This window comes from Colossoma macropomum, unplaced genomic scaffold (genome assembly GCF_904425465.1).
Source record: "Colossoma macropomum unplaced genomic scaffold, Colossoma_macropomum, whole genome shotgun sequence".
Lineage (NCBI taxonomy): Eukaryota > Metazoa > Chordata > Actinopteri > Characiformes > Serrasalmidae > Colossoma > Colossoma macropomum.
In genome coordinates, this window is record NW_023494810.1 from 30,661,040 (window position 1) to 30,683,616 (window position 22,577).

At 40.7% G+C, this 22,577-nt stretch overlaps 1 protein-coding gene across 2 annotated transcripts in view; it reads left to right on the plus strand.

Moving 5' to 3' along the window:
* The first annotated feature begins 1,092 nt into the window (after positions 1–1,092).
* The window catches only part of sema3fb (sema domain, immunoglobulin domain (Ig), short basic domain, secreted, (semaphorin) 3Fb), a 101,087-nt gene continuing 79,602 nt past the window's right edge, over positions 1,093–22,577 (plus strand). For both annotated transcript variants that reach the window (XM_036559443.1, XM_036559444.1), the window contains exons 1-2: positions 1,093–1,485; positions 9,666–9,829. In XM_036559443.1, coding sequence (XP_036415336.1) covers positions 9,718–9,829 — 112 coding nt within the window. In that variant the 5' untranslated portion in view covers positions 1,093–1,485; positions 9,666–9,717. The remainder of the gene's footprint in view (positions 1,486–9,665; positions 9,830–22,577) is intronic.

Below are 22,577 nucleotides of genomic sequence, written 5' to 3' on the forward strand. Positions count from 1 at the left end.
ATTTTGTCACTACCGGAACATTACCTAAACTTTACCAAATGTTTCAGTAGAGATTGTTTCGGTAGTGACAATTTTAGCTCATTTTAAGCAGAATTGAAAAACGATGAACACTACATGAACAGCTTTGAACAGTTGTACACACATAAAATCATAATATTTTTCATTAAAACACAAAAAAAGTTGACTTATTTGTAGAAAGTAAGTGTTTCAGTAGTGACAACTCTTTCTTGATTTTCAGATTTGGGACACATTTTCTTCAAAGCAATGGGATCTAACTGCTCACCATGTGGCCATGAGGGACAAGGATGCAGACTCACTTCCTGCTCTAAAATACAGAGGCATATTCTTTACTTCATAACTTTCATCATGTCTATCATCATAAAACACTTTTTCTGTTCATTTAAAGGGAACTTTCACAAAAAAATAAATAAAATACATTTATTTCATGCAGTTAGTGAATAATTTGCCTTATGATTTGGGCATGTAAATTCAGATGGAGCTTAAGAGGTTAAATATATTAGGCAGAAATAAAAACAGACATAAATTAGGCAGAAATAAAAAAATAGACATAAGTTAAAGTATGAGAGAGAATTTATGAAATACATTGTTATTTTACGAATACTGACATAAACTGTTCATAAATCTCGTGTCGTTTATTAAATGCATTATTCAGTGCTTATACAGGTCTTATGAAGTCCTTATGAGGGCGGCATTCAAATAAAGTCAGCGAAGTGACCAAATTGGAATAAATAAATACATTTAACGCAGATTAGAAGTGAAATTAGTGCTTTTATAAATACAAACTCAGAATGACTTTATGCTCCCTGTCTTCATATTAGAACCTGATTCATTTCTTCTTCTTTTTGATCGATTAGTTTCAAACTGAACGAGTTTTCTGCCTGAGCTTTCCCTATGAGAGAGATAGCGCAGAGGGGGCGTGGCCTATGCAAATGAGGGCGTTCCACTTGCAAATACCACAGCGAGCCATATATGGCAGGCTCCGCCTGGTGGGCGTGTCGCACGCAAATGAGCCGACGGCGTCCACCTGCCAGGCGTTTTTTCCCCCAGCAGTCAGGAGCTCGTGCCCCGAGCAGCTTCGCCACTTTCTCACGGAGCAGCGCGCGCGCAGCACGGAGAGCGTCCGCCTGCCGCTCAACTCCGGCTTCAACTTTATCTCTCACTCTCGCGCCAACTTTAGCGTGTCTCGAGCGCCACGTTTCACCAGGGCTGGATTTTACACGCGCCGCCACAGGAGCTGGACGACAGAGAAGAAGCAGAAGAACCAGCACCAGCGCAGTAGCGGCGGAAGAAGCAGGAGAAGCACGAAGCTCAGGTGCTCCTGCCACTCGTAGGAGGAGGAGGAACAGAGCGAAATCGGTTAGAGAGTGAGAAAGAGAGGAGAAAGAGAAGGCAAGAGAGAGAAATCTGACTGGATTTGGCTTTACTTCTCACCGTTTGGACTCCAGGCTTCAGCAGAGCTTCCAGGTAAGGTGATCTGCCACTCTGAGTGGAAGGAGGTTGAGGGTGAGGGTGTTATTTTCTAGATTTACCAACTAAAAACCTAAAACATGCCCATCCAGATCTTATGGATCAACCTAAAGCCTCCATAGATCCCTCAGTGAGCCACATCAACGCTTCTGAAAGTGTAGGATAACTTTAATCTGCTGTGCTGTCAGTTTGAAACTTAGCTTGACTGCTGGTCTTCTACACTGGGCTGCTTTGAAGGTCTTGGACCTGGGAAAGGAGCTTAATTGAACTTCTTCATTACCTTCTTCTCCATGGATGTTTTAGCATTGACATCCATGTAAATTGTAGCAGCTCCTCCAGTGAGAAGCTTCATGCATTTGGGCTTTGATCATATGATCATTAGTGCTTAATACACTTCCAGAAAAATGGTCCTAAACTGTCACTGGGGCAGTTCCCCTCTTGTCTCTGGGGTGGTACCTTCAAGGGTGCACCTCAGTACCTTTAGTCAGGGAACCATAATCCACTGAAGGGATATGTTCTAAGCTGTACTGACTCCACACACCCCGTCTCGTCTCCAGGCTTTTATTTTACTGTTCTGTTTTAAAACATTTGCTTATGAAAAGGAACAAATACGAACTTTTCACCTGGAAAAAACTTATTTAAGGTTCACCACTGGACCTTAAATCCACTGTTGTACCTTTGAGGGAACATTTCCATTGTTTGTACCTTGATGAAGGAAAAATGTACCTGCACAGAACCTTTATTTCTAACAGTGTATGTTTGACGTTCCACCTCCAGATGCTTTAGAACATTCCTTCTAGAGCTGGGCAGGTGATAGTATTTATCGTTACTGTGATGAATTACATGATGATATGTCACAATAAGCTTTTCTGAGCATATCAGTGCTTAAAAATCACGTCCCAACTGCTTGTTTGGTTATTAAGAGAGCATAACTTGTCCTGTTTTTATTTAGTGCTGCACAGTGTTAAATGTTGAATACAAGAAATTGGATTCATAATTTTTGGTAGTATTCTTAAAATGTGGCCTTTACACCAAACATTGTGTATCATAAAACCTTCCTGAAGTATCGTGATATTACGTTCTGCCATATCGCCCACCTCTAATTCCTTCCTTGTGCTTTTGGCATAAATCTCCTAAATCTCTGAACTCAAGTGGTCAAAAATGTCCACTAAATCTGACCGAGAAAGTGTGTTTAGTGGAGCCTAAACGCAGTAGATGGTTTCCTAGCTGTTGTAATAGTTGCACGCTCAGTCTATAAGCACAGCAGGAGCTTTTGGCACTGAGTTTTAAGCGTTCAGAGGGGATCTATGCAAAAAGTAATGAGCACCAGCCCTCATCCTGGACATCTACCACCCTGCAGAGGTCAGTTTTGGCAGCTCTGGTCCAGCTGATGGAAGTTTTCTGCTTAGATTGGTCAGCTGGATCAGGCGTTTCACACAAAAGCTCTCTTTGGGACATTAAGTAAGCTCAGTCTTGGGCTAAACTGCAATGCCAGTGGTGTTTCCCAATTCAAAGTCCTGCTTAGTCTAGACTTGGGCTTAATCTGGGTGTGGGAAACCAACCATGCAGGTTGTAGGTTTCACAATATGGACAAAATAGCATATTTTGATTGTGTATTGCTGCATTATGTGCCTTACAATACAGTAAATGCACATTAATGAGTCGTTAATGGGATTAAAGGTCAGTGTACACTTTCTGTTAGTTTGCATTTGTTGGATCATTTGGATGCCTTGATTCACTGGAACATGCATCTGGGATTAGGAATTGGCAGTTTGCTATTGTAGCCTTTTGTGATACCAGTATAGCAAAAAACCAATGTTGCCATGACGATTAACAAATCATATATTGTGCAGCACTGGTCTATACTACTGTATTTGTGAATACTGAAATGGTCTGGACGGTCCATAAGCCACAACACGTGGTACACCATGCACACTATAAAAGCCTTTCTTTTAAATATCACTGCTGTTGGAAGAAAACGCTGTTTGTCATTTTTTGTCGTTTTTCAGTTTTTATCATAATTTGAAAAAGCCTGTTATCCTTTACATTTTGTGTAAATTTCTTGATGAATGGACCAACAGAATCACCCCAAAATGACTTGGAAAAAAGTCTGGTTCCATTGACTTACATTAGAAATAAAGTACGTTTTTTCCGTCTCCTGTAATGTTACCATTTTGGTGATACAAGGTTTTGTTCCTACAGCAGCGACATGGTATATATACATACGGTGTGTGTATATAAAATGTATGAATTATATATATTCATAACTACATAACTTCTAGATTAGCTTTATTGTAATTACTTGTGTTGATTTTTCAAATTTTATGTTGAGAAAGTCATTCTGAGTGGTTTAATGTGAAATGTTGCATTCCATACATTTAAAAAACAGGGTTCTTCAGGGTGGTTTAGTAAAGAAAATGGTTCTGTATAGAACCATGAACACTCAAAGAACCCTTTGCATGATTAAAGGGTTCTTTGCATCATGAAACGGTTCCTCAGACTGATGAAGTAAGTGTTTTATGGTTCTCTGTAGCACCTTTTTTGAAAAGGGTTCTGTATAGCACCTAAAAGTGTTTTTCTGTTGGTGCTATATATGGCTACAGCACATTCTCCATCAATCTGAAGAACCTTTTAATGATGCACAGAACCCTTTAATCGTGCAAACTGATTGTTTATAGTTCTACATAGAACCATTTTCTTTACTTGGGAACCCTTGAAGAAGCATAATTTTTTAAGTACGTATAGAAAAACTTACTGGCTCTGATCTCTTTACAGCGGTGGTGATAGGAACCAGGGGTCGCCATGACTACAACACAAATATAGCCATAGTGAAAAACCAGTGAACCTACCTGTGTCTTCTGAGTTTATATGGAATGTTGATGATAAAATAGTGATGATTCTGAAAATGATAAGTTTTCTTTGGGGACTATTTTGCGTCACAACACCCTCCTAATTAACTTTCTGTGAGGGAGCTTTTAGAGGGGGACGTCTGGTTCCTATCACCACCACTGTGAACAATCCTGACTCTAAAACGGAGCATTTCACACCAAACCACTCTGAATGACTCTGTTCACATCTGAAACACTTAATCATGCTGAAAATCTGGAAGAACTTCAAGACTGATGAGTGAATAATAAGCCTACAGTTAAGGGGTTAAACAGCCACTGGACTTACAGGCAGTAGGTCTGATTGTGATTATCACTACAGTAAAGTCTACAGTGCAGTTATTGGCTGTGAGCTGAGCTTCAGCTTCGACTTCATTAGCGCTGCGGTTGCTTTACTTACCTATTTGCTATTATATATGCATATTAAATTGCAAGCAGAACTGGGAACACGCGCGAAACCACCTGCCTTATAACAGTTCTTTTAGTCTTAGTCATAGTCCATCATGAAGATCAGGCGCTGTATCAGAATCAGAGCTGATCTTTACAGCTGATGAACAGTTTCTGTGTGTTTACATGGAGGAGTGTCGGCGCTGATGAGCTGCAGTTCAGAGCAGACGGAGTAAAAGGGGGAGAGAGAGGAGGAGAGTTTGTCCTGTTTTCACTCCCATTCTGTCTCTCTTCCATCTGTCTTGCTGTTTCTCTGTTCTCTCTCTTTCCCTCAGTCTCTCTCTCTTTCTGTCTCTCTCTGTTCTATCTATCTGTTCTACCTCTCTCTACCATTCTCTCTCTCTCTCTCTTAATCTCTGTCTCTCTCTGCTCGCTCTCTCTCCCTCTTTCTTATTCTCTCTCTCCCTCTCCTGTTCTCTCCCCATTCTGTCTCTCCCTCTCTCTCATTCTCCCTCTTATTCTCTTATTCTCGCTCTCGCTTCCTCTGTCTCTCTGTTCTATCTCTCTATATCTTTCTCTCTATAGATTTCTTTGTCATTCTCTCTCAGTCTCTCTCTCTCTCTCTGCACTCTTTCGCTCTCTCTTTTTCTCTCAGCCTCTCTCTCTTAATCTCTGTCTATCTCTGCGCTCTCTCTCTTTTTCTTACTCTCTCTCTCTCCCTTTCCCTCTTTCTTATTCTCTCTCTCTCTCTCTTCCTCTTTCTTATTCTCTCTCTCTCCCTCTTTCTTATTCTCCCTCCCTCTTTGTTATCCTCTCTCTTTCTTAATCTCTCTCCCTCTTTCTTATTCCCTCTCTCTTTCTCTTCTATTCTCGCTCGCTCTCTTTCTCTTCTATTCTCGCTCGCTCTCTTCCTCTCTCTCTCTCTCTCTCTCTCTCTGTATCTCTCTCTCTCTGTCTCTATCTCTCTCTCTTTCTCTCTCTCTCTCTCTCTCTGTGTATGTGTGTATGTGTATGTGTGTGTATATGTGTGTGTGTGTATATGTGTGTGTGTATGTGTGTGTCTGTGTATGTGTGTGTCTCTATGTGTGTGTGTGTGTGTATGTGTGTGTGTATGTGTGTGTGTGTGCGTGTGTGTGTGTATGCGTGTGTGTGTGTGTGTATATGTGTGTATGTGTCTGTGTGTGTGTATTTTTGTTTGTGTATGTGTGTGTGTGTGTGTGCAGTTTTGTGGTGTGTAATTGTTGTTTAATTTTCTCGTGCTCGTGTGAAGCAGAAAGGCTGTATATGTGGATAAACAGAGGGACACTTAACAAATTGCCTGCAAATAGCTGAGGTTTGAACAGCTGCTTTCACTCTGCTGAAGCCTCCTCCGCCTGCCAGGCAGCGCTGTGGCGGCCTCTCGCTCTCCTCCTGGGCTTTCTGGGTCCAACTGAAGATGCTCCCGGAGCGGATTTCACTTCTAGGAACAACTGAAATTTGTCTATACAGTCATTTGCAAAGTTTTGGCACCCCTGGCCTAATTCCATGGATTTGTTGATTTTCTAAGTGTAAATAAGTGAACAAGTCCTTCACAGAGAACACACTCCTGCACATTTTAACACACGGTCACTGTTTATTAGCTGAATTTAACAGACTGGAAAAAATCAACAAAACGTCATTATGTTTAATATAATGTTTAATAATAAACGTAAACATCAATTCACACCCAGCAAAAGTAAGAAAACATAGTTCTTTATAGAATCTATTGAAAATCTGTTGTGTATAGTCCTGTAAAGAACTAAAAAAAAAACCTTTTTATATGTCATAGAACCTTTTTGTGGTTCTATGTAGAACCACTTTCCTAAGATTGTAGCTTATTGCAGGGGTTGCCAGATCATTCTTTGAGAAAATCCACCAAACGAAACCAAAACAAGTCTGAATGAGTCCAATCCCAACCAACCAAAACCCATGTAGATAAACAAAGCCCAGTGTTTAAGAGCATAGTCCAGTAAACAAGGAAATAATCCACACAATATAATGTTTATAAGGTCATCTCACTGCTCCAGTTCTAAAACTGACCTGGACAGAGGCCAGTTTCCAGTGAATAGTTGCACTTACTCACTTCAGTGCAGTTTTGATGGATTTGTACCTTTTCAAATATTTTCAAATGATAATGCGTTTACTTATAGAAGTAAATCTTCTTTTAGTCATTTTCTGCTTTATAGGCTTTATTTCATTCTGTTGAGCTGATTCAGCTCCTGGACTGCTTTACTGTTCACTCCTCTCACTTTGGAGCTTTAACATTTTGTTTTTAGGCCAGAAGGAGAAGAACAAACCTGACTAATCTTGAGTTCTTTTGCTGATAGATACTGAATGCAGCTTGTAACTTTAAGTGTTTTTCGGATCTGATACTCCAGTTTGGTTTTGGTAGCAACATTTACTTCTGCTTGAGTCTTTATTATCATTATTTAAGCTCTTTTACCCACATCTGTCGTTGTTTCTGAATAAACTGAATCTATGTAATGTGATGTGGATCAACATATTGGTATGAGGAAATAAGCCCGATTTCCAATCGAAAATTGGTTAATAATTGTAAAAAGTTTTTAATGCCAATATTTATTTTCTGCACTTTCTGAAAAAAAAACAGTCGGTGGGGTGGTACCCTCAGATCAGTGGGGTAGTACCTTTTAGGTCAGTGGGATGGTGCCCTCAAATCAGTTGGGTGGTACTCTCAGATCAGGGGGTGGAACCTTCAGGTCAGTTGGGTAATACCCTCAGGTCAGGGGGTGGTACTCTCAGATTGCCAATATTTATTTTCTGCGCTCTCTGAAAAAAACAGTCAGTGGGGTGGTACCCTCAAGTTAGTGGGGTGGTACCCTCAGATCAGTAAGGTGATACCCTCAGATCAGTTGGGTGATACCCTCAAATCAGTTGGGTGATGCCCTCAGATCTGTTGGGTGGTACCCTCAGATCAGTGGGATGGTACCTTTAGGTCAGTGGGATGGTACCCTGAGATTAGGTCAGTGGGATGGTGCCTTCAGATCAGTGGGGTGGTACCTTGAGGTCAGTGGGATGGTGCCCCGAGATCAGTAGGGTGTTATCTCAGATCAGCGGAGTAGTACCCTAGTGAGGGTTAGTGAGGTGGTACCCTCAGATCAGTGGTGTGGTACCTTCAGATCAGTGAGGTGATACCCTTAGGTCAGTAGGGTGGTACCTTCAGGTCAGCGGGGGGGGGTAGCCTCAGGTTAATAGGGTGGTATCTTCAGGTCAGCAGGGTAGTACCCTCAGGTCACTGGGGTGGTACCCTCAGTAGTAGATGTTCTTAAAAATATGGCATCTCTCCAAAGAACCCTTCTTGCCACCTTTATTTTTAGTGCAGGTGTAAAACTGCTTTTTGTAGTCACGTCTGTCTATACATCTGTATTCATTTGGCTGAAAAAAAGCTACATTTGATCTTGGATCAGTTAAATGTGAGATTTTTGGATCAGTCATACATGATGAGATTTTCGAGGTATGTGACAGCATCCATAAATCCATATCCATAAATCCATGTTTCTTGGGAATGTTTCACATTATGTACACAACATCTCTACTAATGAGTTTATTGCACAAGAGAAATTCACATTCACTGTCTCATCTTATCAGAGGCCTAAAGATAAGACAGCTGAAAGTCTTTAAAGTAAGAAGAAAAGCTCAGAGCTCCAGAAAACCTGTTCTGTGAGAAGAAACTAAAAAATAGGAATTTTACTCTATTATGGTGCACAGTTAATGACGTTTAAGGATAATTACAGGTGATTGTTTTAGTTAGAAATCAGATGCAGTGAAAGCTGAGGACAGTATCATATTTCAGTTTTCTTTACAAAAACAGTCACAGTGTTTGAAAATGATACGAGCGTTCGTTTCTAAGAACAGCAAGTGATTTATATTTGAGAGGGGTGTTTTTTGCGAAGGCCCGGCAGCAGCAGCCAAGCGCAGAGATGTAGATTTAAAGGGATAAGGAAGGTTTTGAGGTGAGAGGGTCAGACAAGGTTCCTCCACTCAGCAGCTGCTCGTGCAGTTGGACGGTTTCAGCCGGGCGTTATGACAGCTCCACTTTGTTTTGGTCTGAACTGTTGCGCCACAGGGTTATAGCTGCGGCTGATGCAAGCAGCTACTTTTTCAGCAGTTGGCTCCTATTTTTCTTGATGCATGTCTTGGGAAACAGAGGGATGCGGTATACATTAGGAGTGCAGGGATGCATCAGTTCATCGTGATGCATCAGTTTGAAAGTGGTGATGCAAATGCAGTGATTTTGGATTTTGGAGTGTAATAGTAATCAAGAAAGTATGCACTGAATTTTTTGGCTGAAATCAAATTCTCAGACTATTTTCAAATTTGTTCAAAATATGAAATTCTGATTGTTCAATATTGTGATTTAAATTCTTTAAATGAAACAGAAGGTCTTTTTTCACTTCTTTTGGCCGTGAGGCTTGAAATTATTAGGTTAAATTTCTCCTCTTAAACCTTGTAAATAATGTAGGATAGAATTTAAATGGCAGCACTTGAGATTTGAAAATTGCAGTCTTTAAAATGACAGTTTCAATATTATATTGTTTAATAATTCAGCCCTATTTTCAAACATAAAAACAAAAACACTTACATTTGTACTGTTTTACTGTCTACATTCTGCTACTGTGCAAATAGCTCTTCCTCTTTGTGTATTAGATGTATTTTCCAAAATCATTTTGAACCGTCTCAAAAAAATGGAACTGAATTTGGTCAAATTTGGTTGGTGAGGTTTGAGATTTCATGATACACTGAATTGTTTTCAGAATAGCAATCAAATTGATTCATTGAGAGTTACTTTTTTCTGTCCTACAGTATCGCCTCGCTCTGAGCGCAGCACCTGTTAAATGCACAGAACGCATGTCTTTGTTATTTCCGCAGCATTCCCAGGAGTTCGTTTTCTGGACGTTTGTGGAGCTGAAGCTGGTGCACCATGCTGTCGGACGGTCTCTGGGCGGTCCGGACCCTCCTGCTGCTGTGTGTGCTGGTCCCGACTTCGGCCAATGACACACTCTCAGCCCCCCGTGTCTTCCTCTCCTTTAAAGGTAAGAAAGTGCACATTTGGGTCACTTACATTGCCTCCATGACCTGGTTCTGGCTTTCTTCTGGTTGGGTTGACGTTGTGGTCTGGACTGTATGTGTGGTCGGTTTTGGTTTATGTTAGAGGTTCAAAATGGTCACTTTACAGGAGACGGAAAAAACATACCTTACTTTTAATGTAAGTCAATGGAACCAGACTTTTTTGCAAGACATTTTGGGTCATTCCTGTTGGTACATTTATAATGAAATTTACATATTAGGTAAAGGACAACAGGCAGTTTCAAATTATGCCAAAAACTAAAAAAATGACAAAAATGGAGATAGAAGGTTTTGTCCCGACAGCAGTGATATATTACCCTACAGCAAATGCTTACCAAATATCATTGTGGCCTTCCAAGAGGCACCAACTCAGCTTTGTGTGTCTTTTAATTATTGATATTGTCTTTAACAGCCTATAATCTACTAGTTAGCATTTGCTTAGCATTGCATTTTGAATGGTTATAGTGAACAGCCACAGTACATCTATTTTTCATTATGAGACTTATTTTTAGAGGGTTTAACTTGTTTTAAGTCATTTTATCTTGTGAATGTGTCTTTTTACATGGGTAGGTAATTTGACCTATTTTGGGAAATAGTATTCGAAATGAGCGATTATCTGCCAATGGAACATGTAAGATAAGCTTGATGAGTGTAATAGTAATCAATAAAGTATGCACTGAATTTTTGGCTGAAATCAAATTCTCGGACTATTTTCAAATTTGTGGAAAATATGAAATTGTGATTTTTCTGACCAATATTGTGATTTAAATTCTTAATATTTCCCAATTTTTGGCCGTAAGGCTTGAACTCATTAGGTTAAATTTCTCCTCTTAAAACTTGTAAATAATGTGGAATATAATTAAAATGGCAGCACTTGATATTTGAAAATTGCAGTCTTTAAAATGACAGTTTCAATATTAAAATGTCTCATTCAGCCCTATTTTCAAAATAACTACATTTACGTTTGTGTTCTTTATTGTCTACATTCTGCTACTGTGCAAATAGCTCTTCCATTTACTCTGTGCATTAGGTGTATTTTCCAAAATTATTTTGAACCGTCTCAAAAAATTGAATTGAATTTGGTCAAATTTGGTTGGTATGTAGGATGTATTAGGACATATTTAGAACATCCACTGTACTGATATTGTGACAAAGCTGATGATTGGCTAATCAGCAGATCCTCGCTTTGTGATAAATGCTTCAGGATACAGTGGAAGAAGTTACAGCGCAGACAGATTCTCCAGTTTCACCGCAGAGAGAGAGAGTGAGAGAGCGCAGATAGAAATCAGGCACTTCTAAATGGTTTCGCTCCTTCTTCCAGCATCCTGGCTGCACTTCACCAAACAGCTGCTTCTACTTGCGAGCTGTGTTAGCATAATTAAAAACACAAACAAAGGCTGAGGAAGAAAAACCGCCAACAGATCGAAACCCTGGGACGACACTCACTCCGAGAGGAGCTTACACGGCTTCGGTTTCACTTGTTTTCTCCTGTTTAAGATCACTTTTTCCGGGATAATCAATGCCGAGCGCGGATCAGTGACATCCCGTTTGCCATCGCGGTGATTATTGCTATTATGCTAGCTCAACACTATACAGGGATCCATACAGCTCGAAAAGCCCCTCACCACAAGACTTTCCCCTTGATTAGGCAGGGCTGTGCCTGGGGAATTAAAGGCATTTCGCAGACTTAAATTGTCTAGAGCAGCCAAGCAGATCGCAGCGCTGGAGCAGATCAGGCCTGTGATTAGCGAGAGGGAGCGGCTATTCCCCTGTTTTCGCTAGCCTGTCCCAAATCAGCCTGGAGAGCAGTGGTCGACTTAATTACTTGGGCCAGCGCGGTCCATTATTAGAGCTTTTTCTTTTTTTTCTTTAATCAAGTCGGATTTAACACACCACTGAGTGCGTTTGCCACTCCTCTCCCATCGCTAATTTTTTGGGGGGCTAATTTGACCTGCGCTGGATTAGCCTGTGCTAGGCAGGCCATCTTTCTTCCTGATCGATTCCTAAGATTGTGCTTTCTCAAGCAGAACAATGAAATTGAGACCTGTTCAGTAGCATCTTAGGGTAAAAACACTCAACCATGTTCAACTATGTCCATGAAACTGAATACTGGTAATTGTAATAGTCATCAATTGATTCTAGATCAGCAATATTGTGTTAAAAACGGTCATATTAGTCATCTGATCATGTATCCAATGAGCCTGATGCTTGGTTGTGTTAATCTTTTCATTACAATCAATGCAAAAGTTGCTAAAGTGCTACAATTGCTAGCCAGGTTAGCTTGCTAGGCTGCTTTCAGATGCTAGTTTGCCCAAATCTGGCTAGTAGGGTTGGATAACCAATAAAAATGTCAAACATATGTCAGGAAAGAGATTAGAAATATGGCACTGTAGTCCACAGATGACCACAGTAAAGCTGGCTAGCTTATTTAAAGCTAGTCAGTTGCGTCCTGTGTCGGGACTGAACTGTGGTTCAGTCGTATCATAGTCACATTACTACTGGGCCGAACTGTGAACTGCTATGTGAGTTAAAATAGAGCTAATGCTTTTCTGTTGTGCGTTTTGGTCTGTTGTCAATACTTTCCAGCGTAAGAAGAAAAAGCTGATGAGTTAGCCTGTTTGTTCTTGGACCTGCTTAAGCTGGACGCAGCACTATTCAACACTTTTCTGCAGCTCTAGTGAGTTCAGGTCAACCAGAGCCTCAGAATTAGCTGTTTTAATTGCTTTTGGAGAACGACTGCGACACCACCTGCAAGCCTCACGCCGCCTTTTCTTCTCATGCTAGCCCACTTCAAAGCACATCACTGCGAATTAATGAATTATTAATCAAAGAAGCATATTGACATTTTGATGAGCTGTAATCAGAGGCCACTTCCATCATTTCTAGTCTATTGTCAGTCTGCTTACATTTAATCACAGCTGCTTTATTTTCCCCTTAAAAATGCTAGTTTTTGAGTAATTGGCTAAAGCCGTTTTTAGCAGAACTGCTCAAAAGTTTGGAATCACTTGTCGTAATAAGTTGATTTTTTCCGTAATCAAGCGTACAGTTAATGTGATTGAACGTAAATGTTATGATTGAATTATAGACTGAAATGTTATTAATTTTTCAGTGAGAAGTTACTGTTACTGTTATGCTGTAATGATATTAATTTTATAATATAATATAATATAATTTTATATATAAAAATATAAAATCTAATATAATTTTATAATTTTATTCTTGAAGCTGTACCGCTTTCTCAATTGCTATAGAATCATCTACATCTCTTTTTAGAACTTTAAAAACATTTCCAAACTTTTGAACAGCGAGTCCAAACTTTTGAACGTAATTCCAAACTTTGATTGCAACTTTTGGAGGTAATTTCAAACTTTTGATTGTAAATCCAGGCTTTTAAACATGATTCCAAAATTTTGAACGGTGATTCCAAACTTTTGAACATGATTCCAGTATTTTGAAAGCGATTCCAGGCATTTAAATGTAATTCCAAAATTTTGAACGTGATTCCAAACTTTTGAAAGTAATTTCATACTTTTGAACGTAATTCCAGGCATTTGAATGTGATTCCAAAACTTTCAATGGTGATTCCAAACTTTTGGACATGGTTCCAGTGTTTTGAAAGTGATTCCGGGCATTTAAACGTAACTCAAAATTTTTGAACGTGATTCTAAACTTTTGAAAGTAATTTCGTACTTTTGAATGTAATTCCAGGCGTTTGAATGTGATTCCAAACTTTTGAACTGTGATTCCAAATGGCGTCTCATTAAACTGTCCCCTCCTGGGAGACGTTAAGTTGATATTTTCCACTGTGTAACACGAGGTGCACCGAGTCAGACCAGACGAGACGCCTTCGCAAATCGATTTGCTCTGTCGCCCCACCTTCAGGTTCGGGGGCACGACCCCTCGCGCTAGAGCCTCAGCGTCCCCCGATGAAAAAGAGCCGCCCCACTCGGAGAGTTAATCAGGAACACCTTAATTGTTCTTTGAGCTTTGCGACTTCCTTCCCCTCCTGTTGCGCTTCGTCAAAACCGTTCCCCCACGGGGACGCCTCCCATGATGCCGAGGGTGAAGGTTCTAAATCAGAAGCAGCTGTGAAGCTGGTGTCGTGTGTCTGATTTAGGGAGAAACGGAATATTATTTAGTCTGGAATGGGAATGATCTGACATTTTATCTCGGCTAAAATCAGGACGATAAGGATCACCGCTGTGGCTGTTTGATTGTATCCAGATTCCAGCATTTAGAGCATCCAAAAGTCATTCTGATTGCAGAGCTGGAATGGTTTCAGAGTGATCATCCATAATTGCCAATTGGAAAAGTGAAAAAAAATGGTGTTTTGAGAAATTCACTGAGGTCTCCTGAGACACAGTGTACTTATATCCTGAATTGTTGGCTGACAGAACTGGACAAGTTTACATAATTAGTTGATTAACTTACAGTACTGTGAAAAGGTTTTGTTTATTTAATTTACAATAAAAACAACCACATTTTTCATGTTTCAATGTCAGAGAAATGCAGGAAACATATATTTAACAGGAAATTACACTTGAGCCTCTAACATCAAGTATAATATCAAACCTATCAGTATTTCATTTGTCCTCTGCTTTTGCACACTCTGCTGCCACTTCGGCCCAAACCCATTTCTTATTTTTACCCCTTTCCCTTGTTTTCGAGTGTCACTTTGTCCCTTAGAACTGAGTTACAAGGGATAGTGGTTGAAATGTTCCCTCTGAAATGGGACCCTCAAATAAAAAGAGCATTACTTCATTAACAGCTACTAGCGCTGCTCTGTAGGCGACCCTGCCAGTCTGCAGTGACATCAGAGGAGGGTAAAGTTCAGCTCCTCACTGCTGGGCTTTAGTTACATTTAGGGAATTATATGACTTCAAAGAGGGGGCAGTTATTTATTATCGTGCACCCCTAATTTTTCAGTGATATGAAGCTGAAGTCAGATATTCATCAGCTTCTTGTTTGACTTTCCGCCTTAAAAGGAGCAGCAGTTACATTTTGGCGCTTCAGGTGTCAGAACTGCTGGACTCTATATATTACTCTTTTATGCAGGATAATCCAGAAAGTGTGTAAAATCTAAACAGATTTCTATCAACATTAACATCGTAACCAGTACCCCATGTGTCTGTTCTCATATCTGTGCTAGAGGAGACGTGAAGTGAGGCAGCGTGGAGAATTGTTAATGGGCTTTAGGGGGGAATCAGTACACACAGACACAAACTGAGGCACATGACGAGCCCCGAACTTGTCGCCAGCAGCTCTCCAGGGGGTCCTGACCCTCCTGTTTAGATGTGTTCTCCTTTAATGGTTACAAGGTTGTCAACCCTCTCTGGTGCATCTTTAACATGCAGTTAGTTGCCACAGACAACCATTTTGATGCATCTCCCTGTACTAAAATCTGAAAACGTATTGAGTTGAAACACATTTATATTAGAAAGCAATGGACAGACACTGAATTACTGGAACAGTGAAAAGTAGTTCCAGTTAGTTTCCCTTTCCCCAGGGTCCTCTGGTATTTGTGTTCTATGAATCATACAGATTTACAGCTGAAGGATTCACAAACGTGTTCGAGAGAAAAAGGTGCGCAAATGTTTACTGACGTTAATCAGCAGCTGCCCATTGACTTCTATTGTAAGATTGTTTTGAGTCATCAGGTTTTCTGTTCTGTTTCATGAGCAGAGAATGCGCTGAAATTAGTAGCTGCGTTCCAAAGCCGAGGCTGCAGCCGAGGTAGGGCAGGTCCTCGGTATGACTGTCCTATGAAGACTCCTCCTCGGTAGCCTATTGGTCACACAAAGGGAACATACCTAACGAGGCTGCGTGGTGACGTCACCAGAAAGGTCCTGTCTGTTGCAGTTGCGGCACAAAACTTGTGAGGGAACTGGTGAGAGAAAATGGAGCCTGTTGCGTTGGGTTTGTTGCTATGGTAACTAATACGCCAACAAGCTTATGTAGTACGATAAACTATGTATATAAATACTTCTGATTAGAATATAATATATGGATGAATGATCACTTTATGAGGTAATGAAGACGAATTTAAGGACGTGAACAAGTTCTGCTCCAAAGGCTTTGTTTTCCAACATTTTTGTGAAGCTGTTTTTTTTCCTTCGTGTTGTCCGTGCGCAGAGAACTGTGGGTCACCGAAGGCCTGGAAGGATAATCATTATCACCTTGAAATCACTCAGAACGTAGGCTGCATTTCTAGGCTGTATACGAAAGATCCTTCACTTTGGAACAGACTTCTATGACGTAGCGACTGAGAAATGTGGCCTACCTCGGCTGCAGCCCAGGCTTTGGAACCCAGCTAGTATCTGTGGTGAGTACGCTACAGATGTGATAGATAGAGATTAGGTTGAAAAACGCAGGAGAACTCCTTTAACGTTGGACGCGAGCGAGACTTGGGCCTGAGGAGAAGAGACGCATAAATCTAGTCAGCACTAATTCCATACGGTTACCTGAGCAGAGCTGACTTTGGAGCTGCTGTTGCCAGTCTGGAACTGCCCTCTAGGCATTTTAAAACTCCAGGAGGTGAAAAACTAAATACAGGCTGTAAAAAAGTAAACTGCACACTCAAGTTTCAGCATAATTAACTCTTTTTTTTATTCCCATGAAGTTTTCAGGCTAGCATGGATTCGTTTTTGTGCTTTTGTGGCATGTAATGCGTTCGTTATATATTTTTTGCCAGAGCAAGGAATACCCCCCAAAATATTTAAGGCAGCTGAACAGAGGTGGTCAAAAGCAGGCAGTTTGCCAAAAAGCCCCCCTAAAGCCGTTCAACGTGACCCCCTGCCACACACCCGGCTTTCAAGCTGCCTGAGGGTGTAAAACCCATTTAGAAATGACAATGGATTTACTCTCTCCCTGCAGATTACAGCTTTTCATATCGCAGTTCATAATGCTGATTAAAACAGGAAAGGATGAAAGAAAAGGACTGTTTTATTGGATTGTTAAGCTGCAGTCTGTTTCCCAGGAGCGGCTCAGCGCTGATGTTTTAATCGGCCCGAGTTGTTATTGCGCGCTGATCCGGGATCAGTTTAATCTGCTTGAAACCCACTTTAAACTCTGATCAGAGGAAAACGTTAAGGCCGATTGGGGAACAGTAGTGAGTGACCGATTCTACAAACAGGTTTTAAGTTTTAGGTTGAACTGTGGCCTTAAATAACCCAGCCGTGGCCTGTTATCTCACTCGGGACACATTTTTTTGTGTCCGAGATAAAATTGCGTGAGATTACCATCCCGAAAATACTCACGTTAATCCTGCTACGGTTGTGTTTGAGCGTAGGTGGGCATACGTGCTGAGATGCATGTCGGCATTGCAATTGCGTATCTGCTCTGATATCAGATGTGCGGTGGTGTCCGTGAGATTTGGATGAAATCTCAGGAAATCCTGGAACGCTGGGAGCAGGCAGTGCTTAGCTAAGTGTTATCTGGTGGAATAACACTGTGAACACTTTACCACACTTCATATCTGTGTCTTCAAGAGCTGTAGTGAGTGAAGGAGCCTATTTTTACTCATGGCCTGTTTTAGCAGTAGAACAGTAAACGGTGGACACAACCCGTCCACTACTTTTTCTCCCTGTTTGATTAAAATTATGTGGTCCAGTGTTAAAAAGGCAAAGCACTGAACACTCTATAAGGGCTAAGTGTGCTTGATTGCCACCTTGTTCTAAGCATTTCGGCAAGATAGCATAATAAAAACATATATTTGGAATCATTCTTTATTGGCTACTGACACAAATTGACCTCATTTCGACTACTGCAACAATGCTAATGTCAGCTAGCACCTCTGTAGCAAGCTCACTGGGGTGTATAGTCACTTCCATTGGGCTTAATACCATGTATAGTAACTCTACCTCAGACATGGACGTCTTAAGGAGCATTCAACTAACATATTTGTTAGTTTTTATCTGAGTTTTACTGTGAATCTTTCAATAAACGCTTTAGCGTACTTGTAAAAACTGCTTGCTAATAGCTAAACCTTTTGGAAAAACTTCGGCCTGTTTAACGCAAAGGAGCCACAGCTTCATATGTTAAAATACGAATTTAAATGATTGAACATGCTTGTGAGAAATGATTTATTAAAAACCACAAGATGAATTCAGCTCAATATAGATCTCTGCATTAGTACAAGGGTGGGAGTTATTGGTTTTACTGGTATTTGTACTGTTAAAGTATACTGGAAATGTCTAAAAAGAACGTTGAAATGAGTTTGCCACATTGACAGATGTTTTATGAACCTCCCATACTTCTCTAGAACACAGCTAATCAGCCATAAATGTGAAATTAAACACTGCCCTGCTGAAAAAAACAGCACAGACCAGCAAGCATTTCATGCTGGTCTAAGCTGGTCTATGCTGGTCTATGCCATCCCAGGTCATGGTCATGCTAGTTGACCAGCATACCAGCATCCAAAACACAACATATGCTGGTTTTGCTGGTGACAGCCTTGCTAGTCTGTGCTGGTTTTTCTAGCAGGGTAAAGATCCTGGTGTGTGGCTTGCAGTAAATGATCCTACAATCAGAGAAAGTATGGTTATTCCTGGGTTTCCTACCACAGTATATCATTAAAATAAATATCCCAAACCTAATTCCAACATCCACCTCTGATCTAACTCGCTAACATTTAGATTCAAGGCCCTCAAAGCCTTGATTAGCTAATCCTGTTTTGTTAGCATTGGAACTAAACTCTGTAGAGTAGTAGACCTCCAAGAACCCTTTTAGGACTAGAGACTGATTGACCAGCTGAGCTGTATGACCTTCAGAAAAGACTTTGAACTGGCCTCTTTCAGTGTCCCAACTCAGTTACCTAACGTAAGGAATCATGTACCATAGCTATGCGAGTTAGCAGGCAGTTCTGAGAAAAAGATGTGATGGTCCACTGAACTTCCAGCTGGTGTTGGAGATATTTTATATTATTTTTTAACAGATTGATCTGATTAAATAAAGAATTTTGCGCTTTGCTTCTCAGCAAACAGTCAACAGGTTGGAAATCTGTTTGCTAATGCTAGCACATATATAGTGTATGGCTTTGCCTCAACAAGAAGGATTTAGGCTACAGGTGTGAGATAAAGAACTGAAACGGATACTTGTTATTCCAGAGGACGGGAGCGATTTGAGTCGCAGTGCTAGGATGATGAGATAGGCAAGGCTAGCTCTTTAGCAAAGCTATGGGGATTAGCGGCAGGGTTGGAGATAAAGCTGGAGGCATTTTACAGCAGAATGATATCAGTTGAGATTAGCGAACAGCTCTGTCACACACGGCCTGATACGGAGGCCTGAATCTGGGTCAGTAACAGTGAACAGACGTACAACTGGCAACGAAGACGTGTCTGAAGTTTGCCTCTTTAGTTTTGCACCAGAGCTACATGGCTAATGTAGCTAACAAGTAACGGAAGCTTACGTAAACTAAAAAAGCTGCGGAATTGCAGACAAACTTGCCTCAAACCATGTAAAGTAATCTCTAATAGACATATAGATAACAGTAGAAACTTTGCTATTACTTTTTTTATTATATTATACTTTTTTTAGTATTTCTTATTCGGATAATAATATCACTGTCATCGGAAGAAAACCTAGTATCTCCATTTTTGATGTTTTTCAGTTTTTGACATAATCTGAAAATACCTGTTACCCTCTACATTGTGTGTAAATTTCATGATGAATGGACTAAAAGAAATGACCCAAAATGACTTGGAAAAAATTCTGGTTCCATTGACTTACATTAAAAGTAAAGTAGGTTTTTTCTTTCTCCTGTAAAGTTACCATTTTGGAGGTACGAGGTTTTCTTCCGACAACAGCCATATGTAGGTTTGAAACCAAAGTCCTTTCGTGGGCTTGTATAGAAATCTGTGTTGTTATGTGTTGTTAAGTGACCCATGCAACCAGACACACTAGTTGTACCAAGTACAGTAGCAACTGAAAGTGCTTGGCCTCCTATTTTAGGCACATGGGGTCAGGAACACCCTCACAGGGTTAACAGCACCCCCCCCTGTAAAGGAATGCCAGAAGCCTTGAAGAAGATCTGAGTCGCCGGTTTCCCATGAATGGATAGGCTATCCGTGCAGACCCTTTCGTGAAATCCAAATAGCCACTGGGGAGATGATTTAGAGACATTGAGATGTATCTTCTCTCATCTTTTCTTTCAAATGGACCCCTTTGTCTTATCATCAGTCTGTCATAAACTCCTGCAGTCTCAACACGGTCCCCCTGTAGATCCCTCGGTGTGCTGCCCCCCTGCTGCGCACCGCAATGTTTAAGCGATTATCACTCCTTCAAGCACAAAGAGTCCAGTGTCTCCTCTGCGGGAGGATACATTAGCGCATGGATCATCCTGAACTAACTCCTGCTCAAATGACCTGATTTTATGTGATGGCGCAGCTTTGCCAGTGAATATCTCATTACCCTTCAGCGTTTGACCAGAGCGCTGCTGTGAGAACTCAGTCTGAGACTTTTCAGCTCAAACTGGACAGTTGGCCTGTGGGTTTTACTAGATACGTGAACTTTTAACAGATGTACATCACAGCGAGTGGAAGCTGTACTCAGACAAACTGTGTACAAAAAATGATAACAAGTGAAAAAATCTTAAAACTAGTCAGTATATCGAATATATCTCATTATTAGGTTGGTGTAAGAATATTATAATATCAGTTGACTCATTTCCTGACATTTTTCTAGTTATTTTATCTCATGAAAGTGTCTTGCTGCATTGCCAGATAAATAATACCACTTCATAATAAAATTACTTACAACAAATTTAAATATTAAAAAAGTAGGCTAAATAATCTTATAATATTCCTCCAACAATGCCATAATTTGAAATATTAGGTACTGACTAGATGTGTTTCACTGTAATTTTTTGCAGTGTGTGACTTTACCCATGGATTTTGCTAGCAATGTGAAATTTAAATAGCTTGTTCAGCCAAGCTAATGTGGGTAACTGTGAGCAGATGCTAACTGAGTATGTGATTTTGGGCTTTTCTAGCATGTTTTGCTATGTGATATTTAAACAGTTCAGCCAAGCTACTATGGCTAACTGTGCTAACTGAATATGTGTGGTTAGTTATACTAGCTATGACAGTTTTATCCAGCTAATTCAGCTACGCTAATATAAATAACTGCCCCCAGACACATTCAGCCAAGCTGCTGTGGCTAACTATGCTAACTAAGTATGTGTATGTGATGTTTTACTAGTTATGAGAATTTTAAGTGGCTAATTCAGCTACGCTAACATAGATAACTGCCCTCAGATACATTCAGCCAAGCTACTGTGGCTAACCATGCTAACTGAGTGTGTATGTGGTTAGTTATACTAGCTATGAGCATTTTAAGTGGCTAATTCAGCTATGCTAATATAGATAACTGCCCCCAGATACTGTAGATATGCAGACTTTTGCTGGGTTAAATAGCTTTTTGAGCCATGCTGTTGTGGCTAACTGTGATTGAATGATTTAGACATGCTAACCATGCTTTGTGCCTTCATACCCTGCTTGTGTCCATTTTCTGTTAGCCGTTTTAGCATTTCTGACTACACTATGCTTTTGCTGTACTTGCGGCTGTAGTTTTCATGTGCTGTCTGCTATGGTGTGCCGCGGTATGTGATATTGGCTTGCCAATTACCAGCCTCGCAACCCACAGATATCCTCTTGCCAGCCCTTAAGCAGGCCTCTGACCACAAACTGCTCTGGCTTCGTCTTAGCTGGGCTGGTACAGAAGCAGGTGCATGGCAAAGAACGCTGTAATTAGCCTGCGTTCAGGCCACCTGTAATAATAATATTACTAATACTGCTGCTATTGCTAATAATAATTGTATTTATATAGTACAAAGTGTTGCAGAAGCATAACCAGTGCATAAAAATGTATTTCTGATTGCTGTGTTGAGTGTAAGGTCTAACAATATGGCTAATCCTAACCGCCACCGTGGCTTGTAACCCAGGCCACATAAAAATATTCCCCCCTAAGCAGATATATTTAGTCGTGGATGCTATTCTGAGCTAACAGGCGTATCTATGAATGGAGCATGTTTGTAACGCGGTGGTTGACTGTGAATGGAGCAGGAAGTGGAGGGTGTAGTAAAGGCTGCCAATTATAGCATGTGGTTTGGGGGGGGGACCAAATTATCCATGACTTTTCGACTAATAACTCCCACTCACTCTCTTTGAATCACTCACTCAGTGGTGGGTCATTTTTGCTAGGTGGCGGGGTTCCAATTATGAGCATGTGTGTGCATGAATGTTCAGAATGTAGATTTAGGGCTGGCACACTGTGCTCTTCAGCAGTGTGTCTTAAGTCATTGTCTTGGACACATACGCATACACACGCTCCCACACACACATACGTCCACGTTTGTAGCAAGAGCAGCACCAGTTGGACAGGAAGGCCCCATGTTGGAGTGAACATTCCTAAGTAACAGTGTTTCCAAAGGAAGAATATGCCAGTTTGGAAGCACGTTTTATCCTCATCAGCTTTGGTCATTCATATAACGAAATGGAAACACGTTTTTGTGTGTCAGGTAGTAGTGGGTCGGAATTCCAGTTGGAATCCTTCCTCAGGTGTGAGTCACAGTGTAACTGTTATACCGATATACCACAAAGTGCAGATAATGCGATGTACAAACAGTGCAAACCATGTTAATGTTATCCCATTTAGCTGAGTGGTTGCGTCAGGGGTGTTTCAGTTCCGTTTCAAATGAAAACGAAAATGCAGCAGACC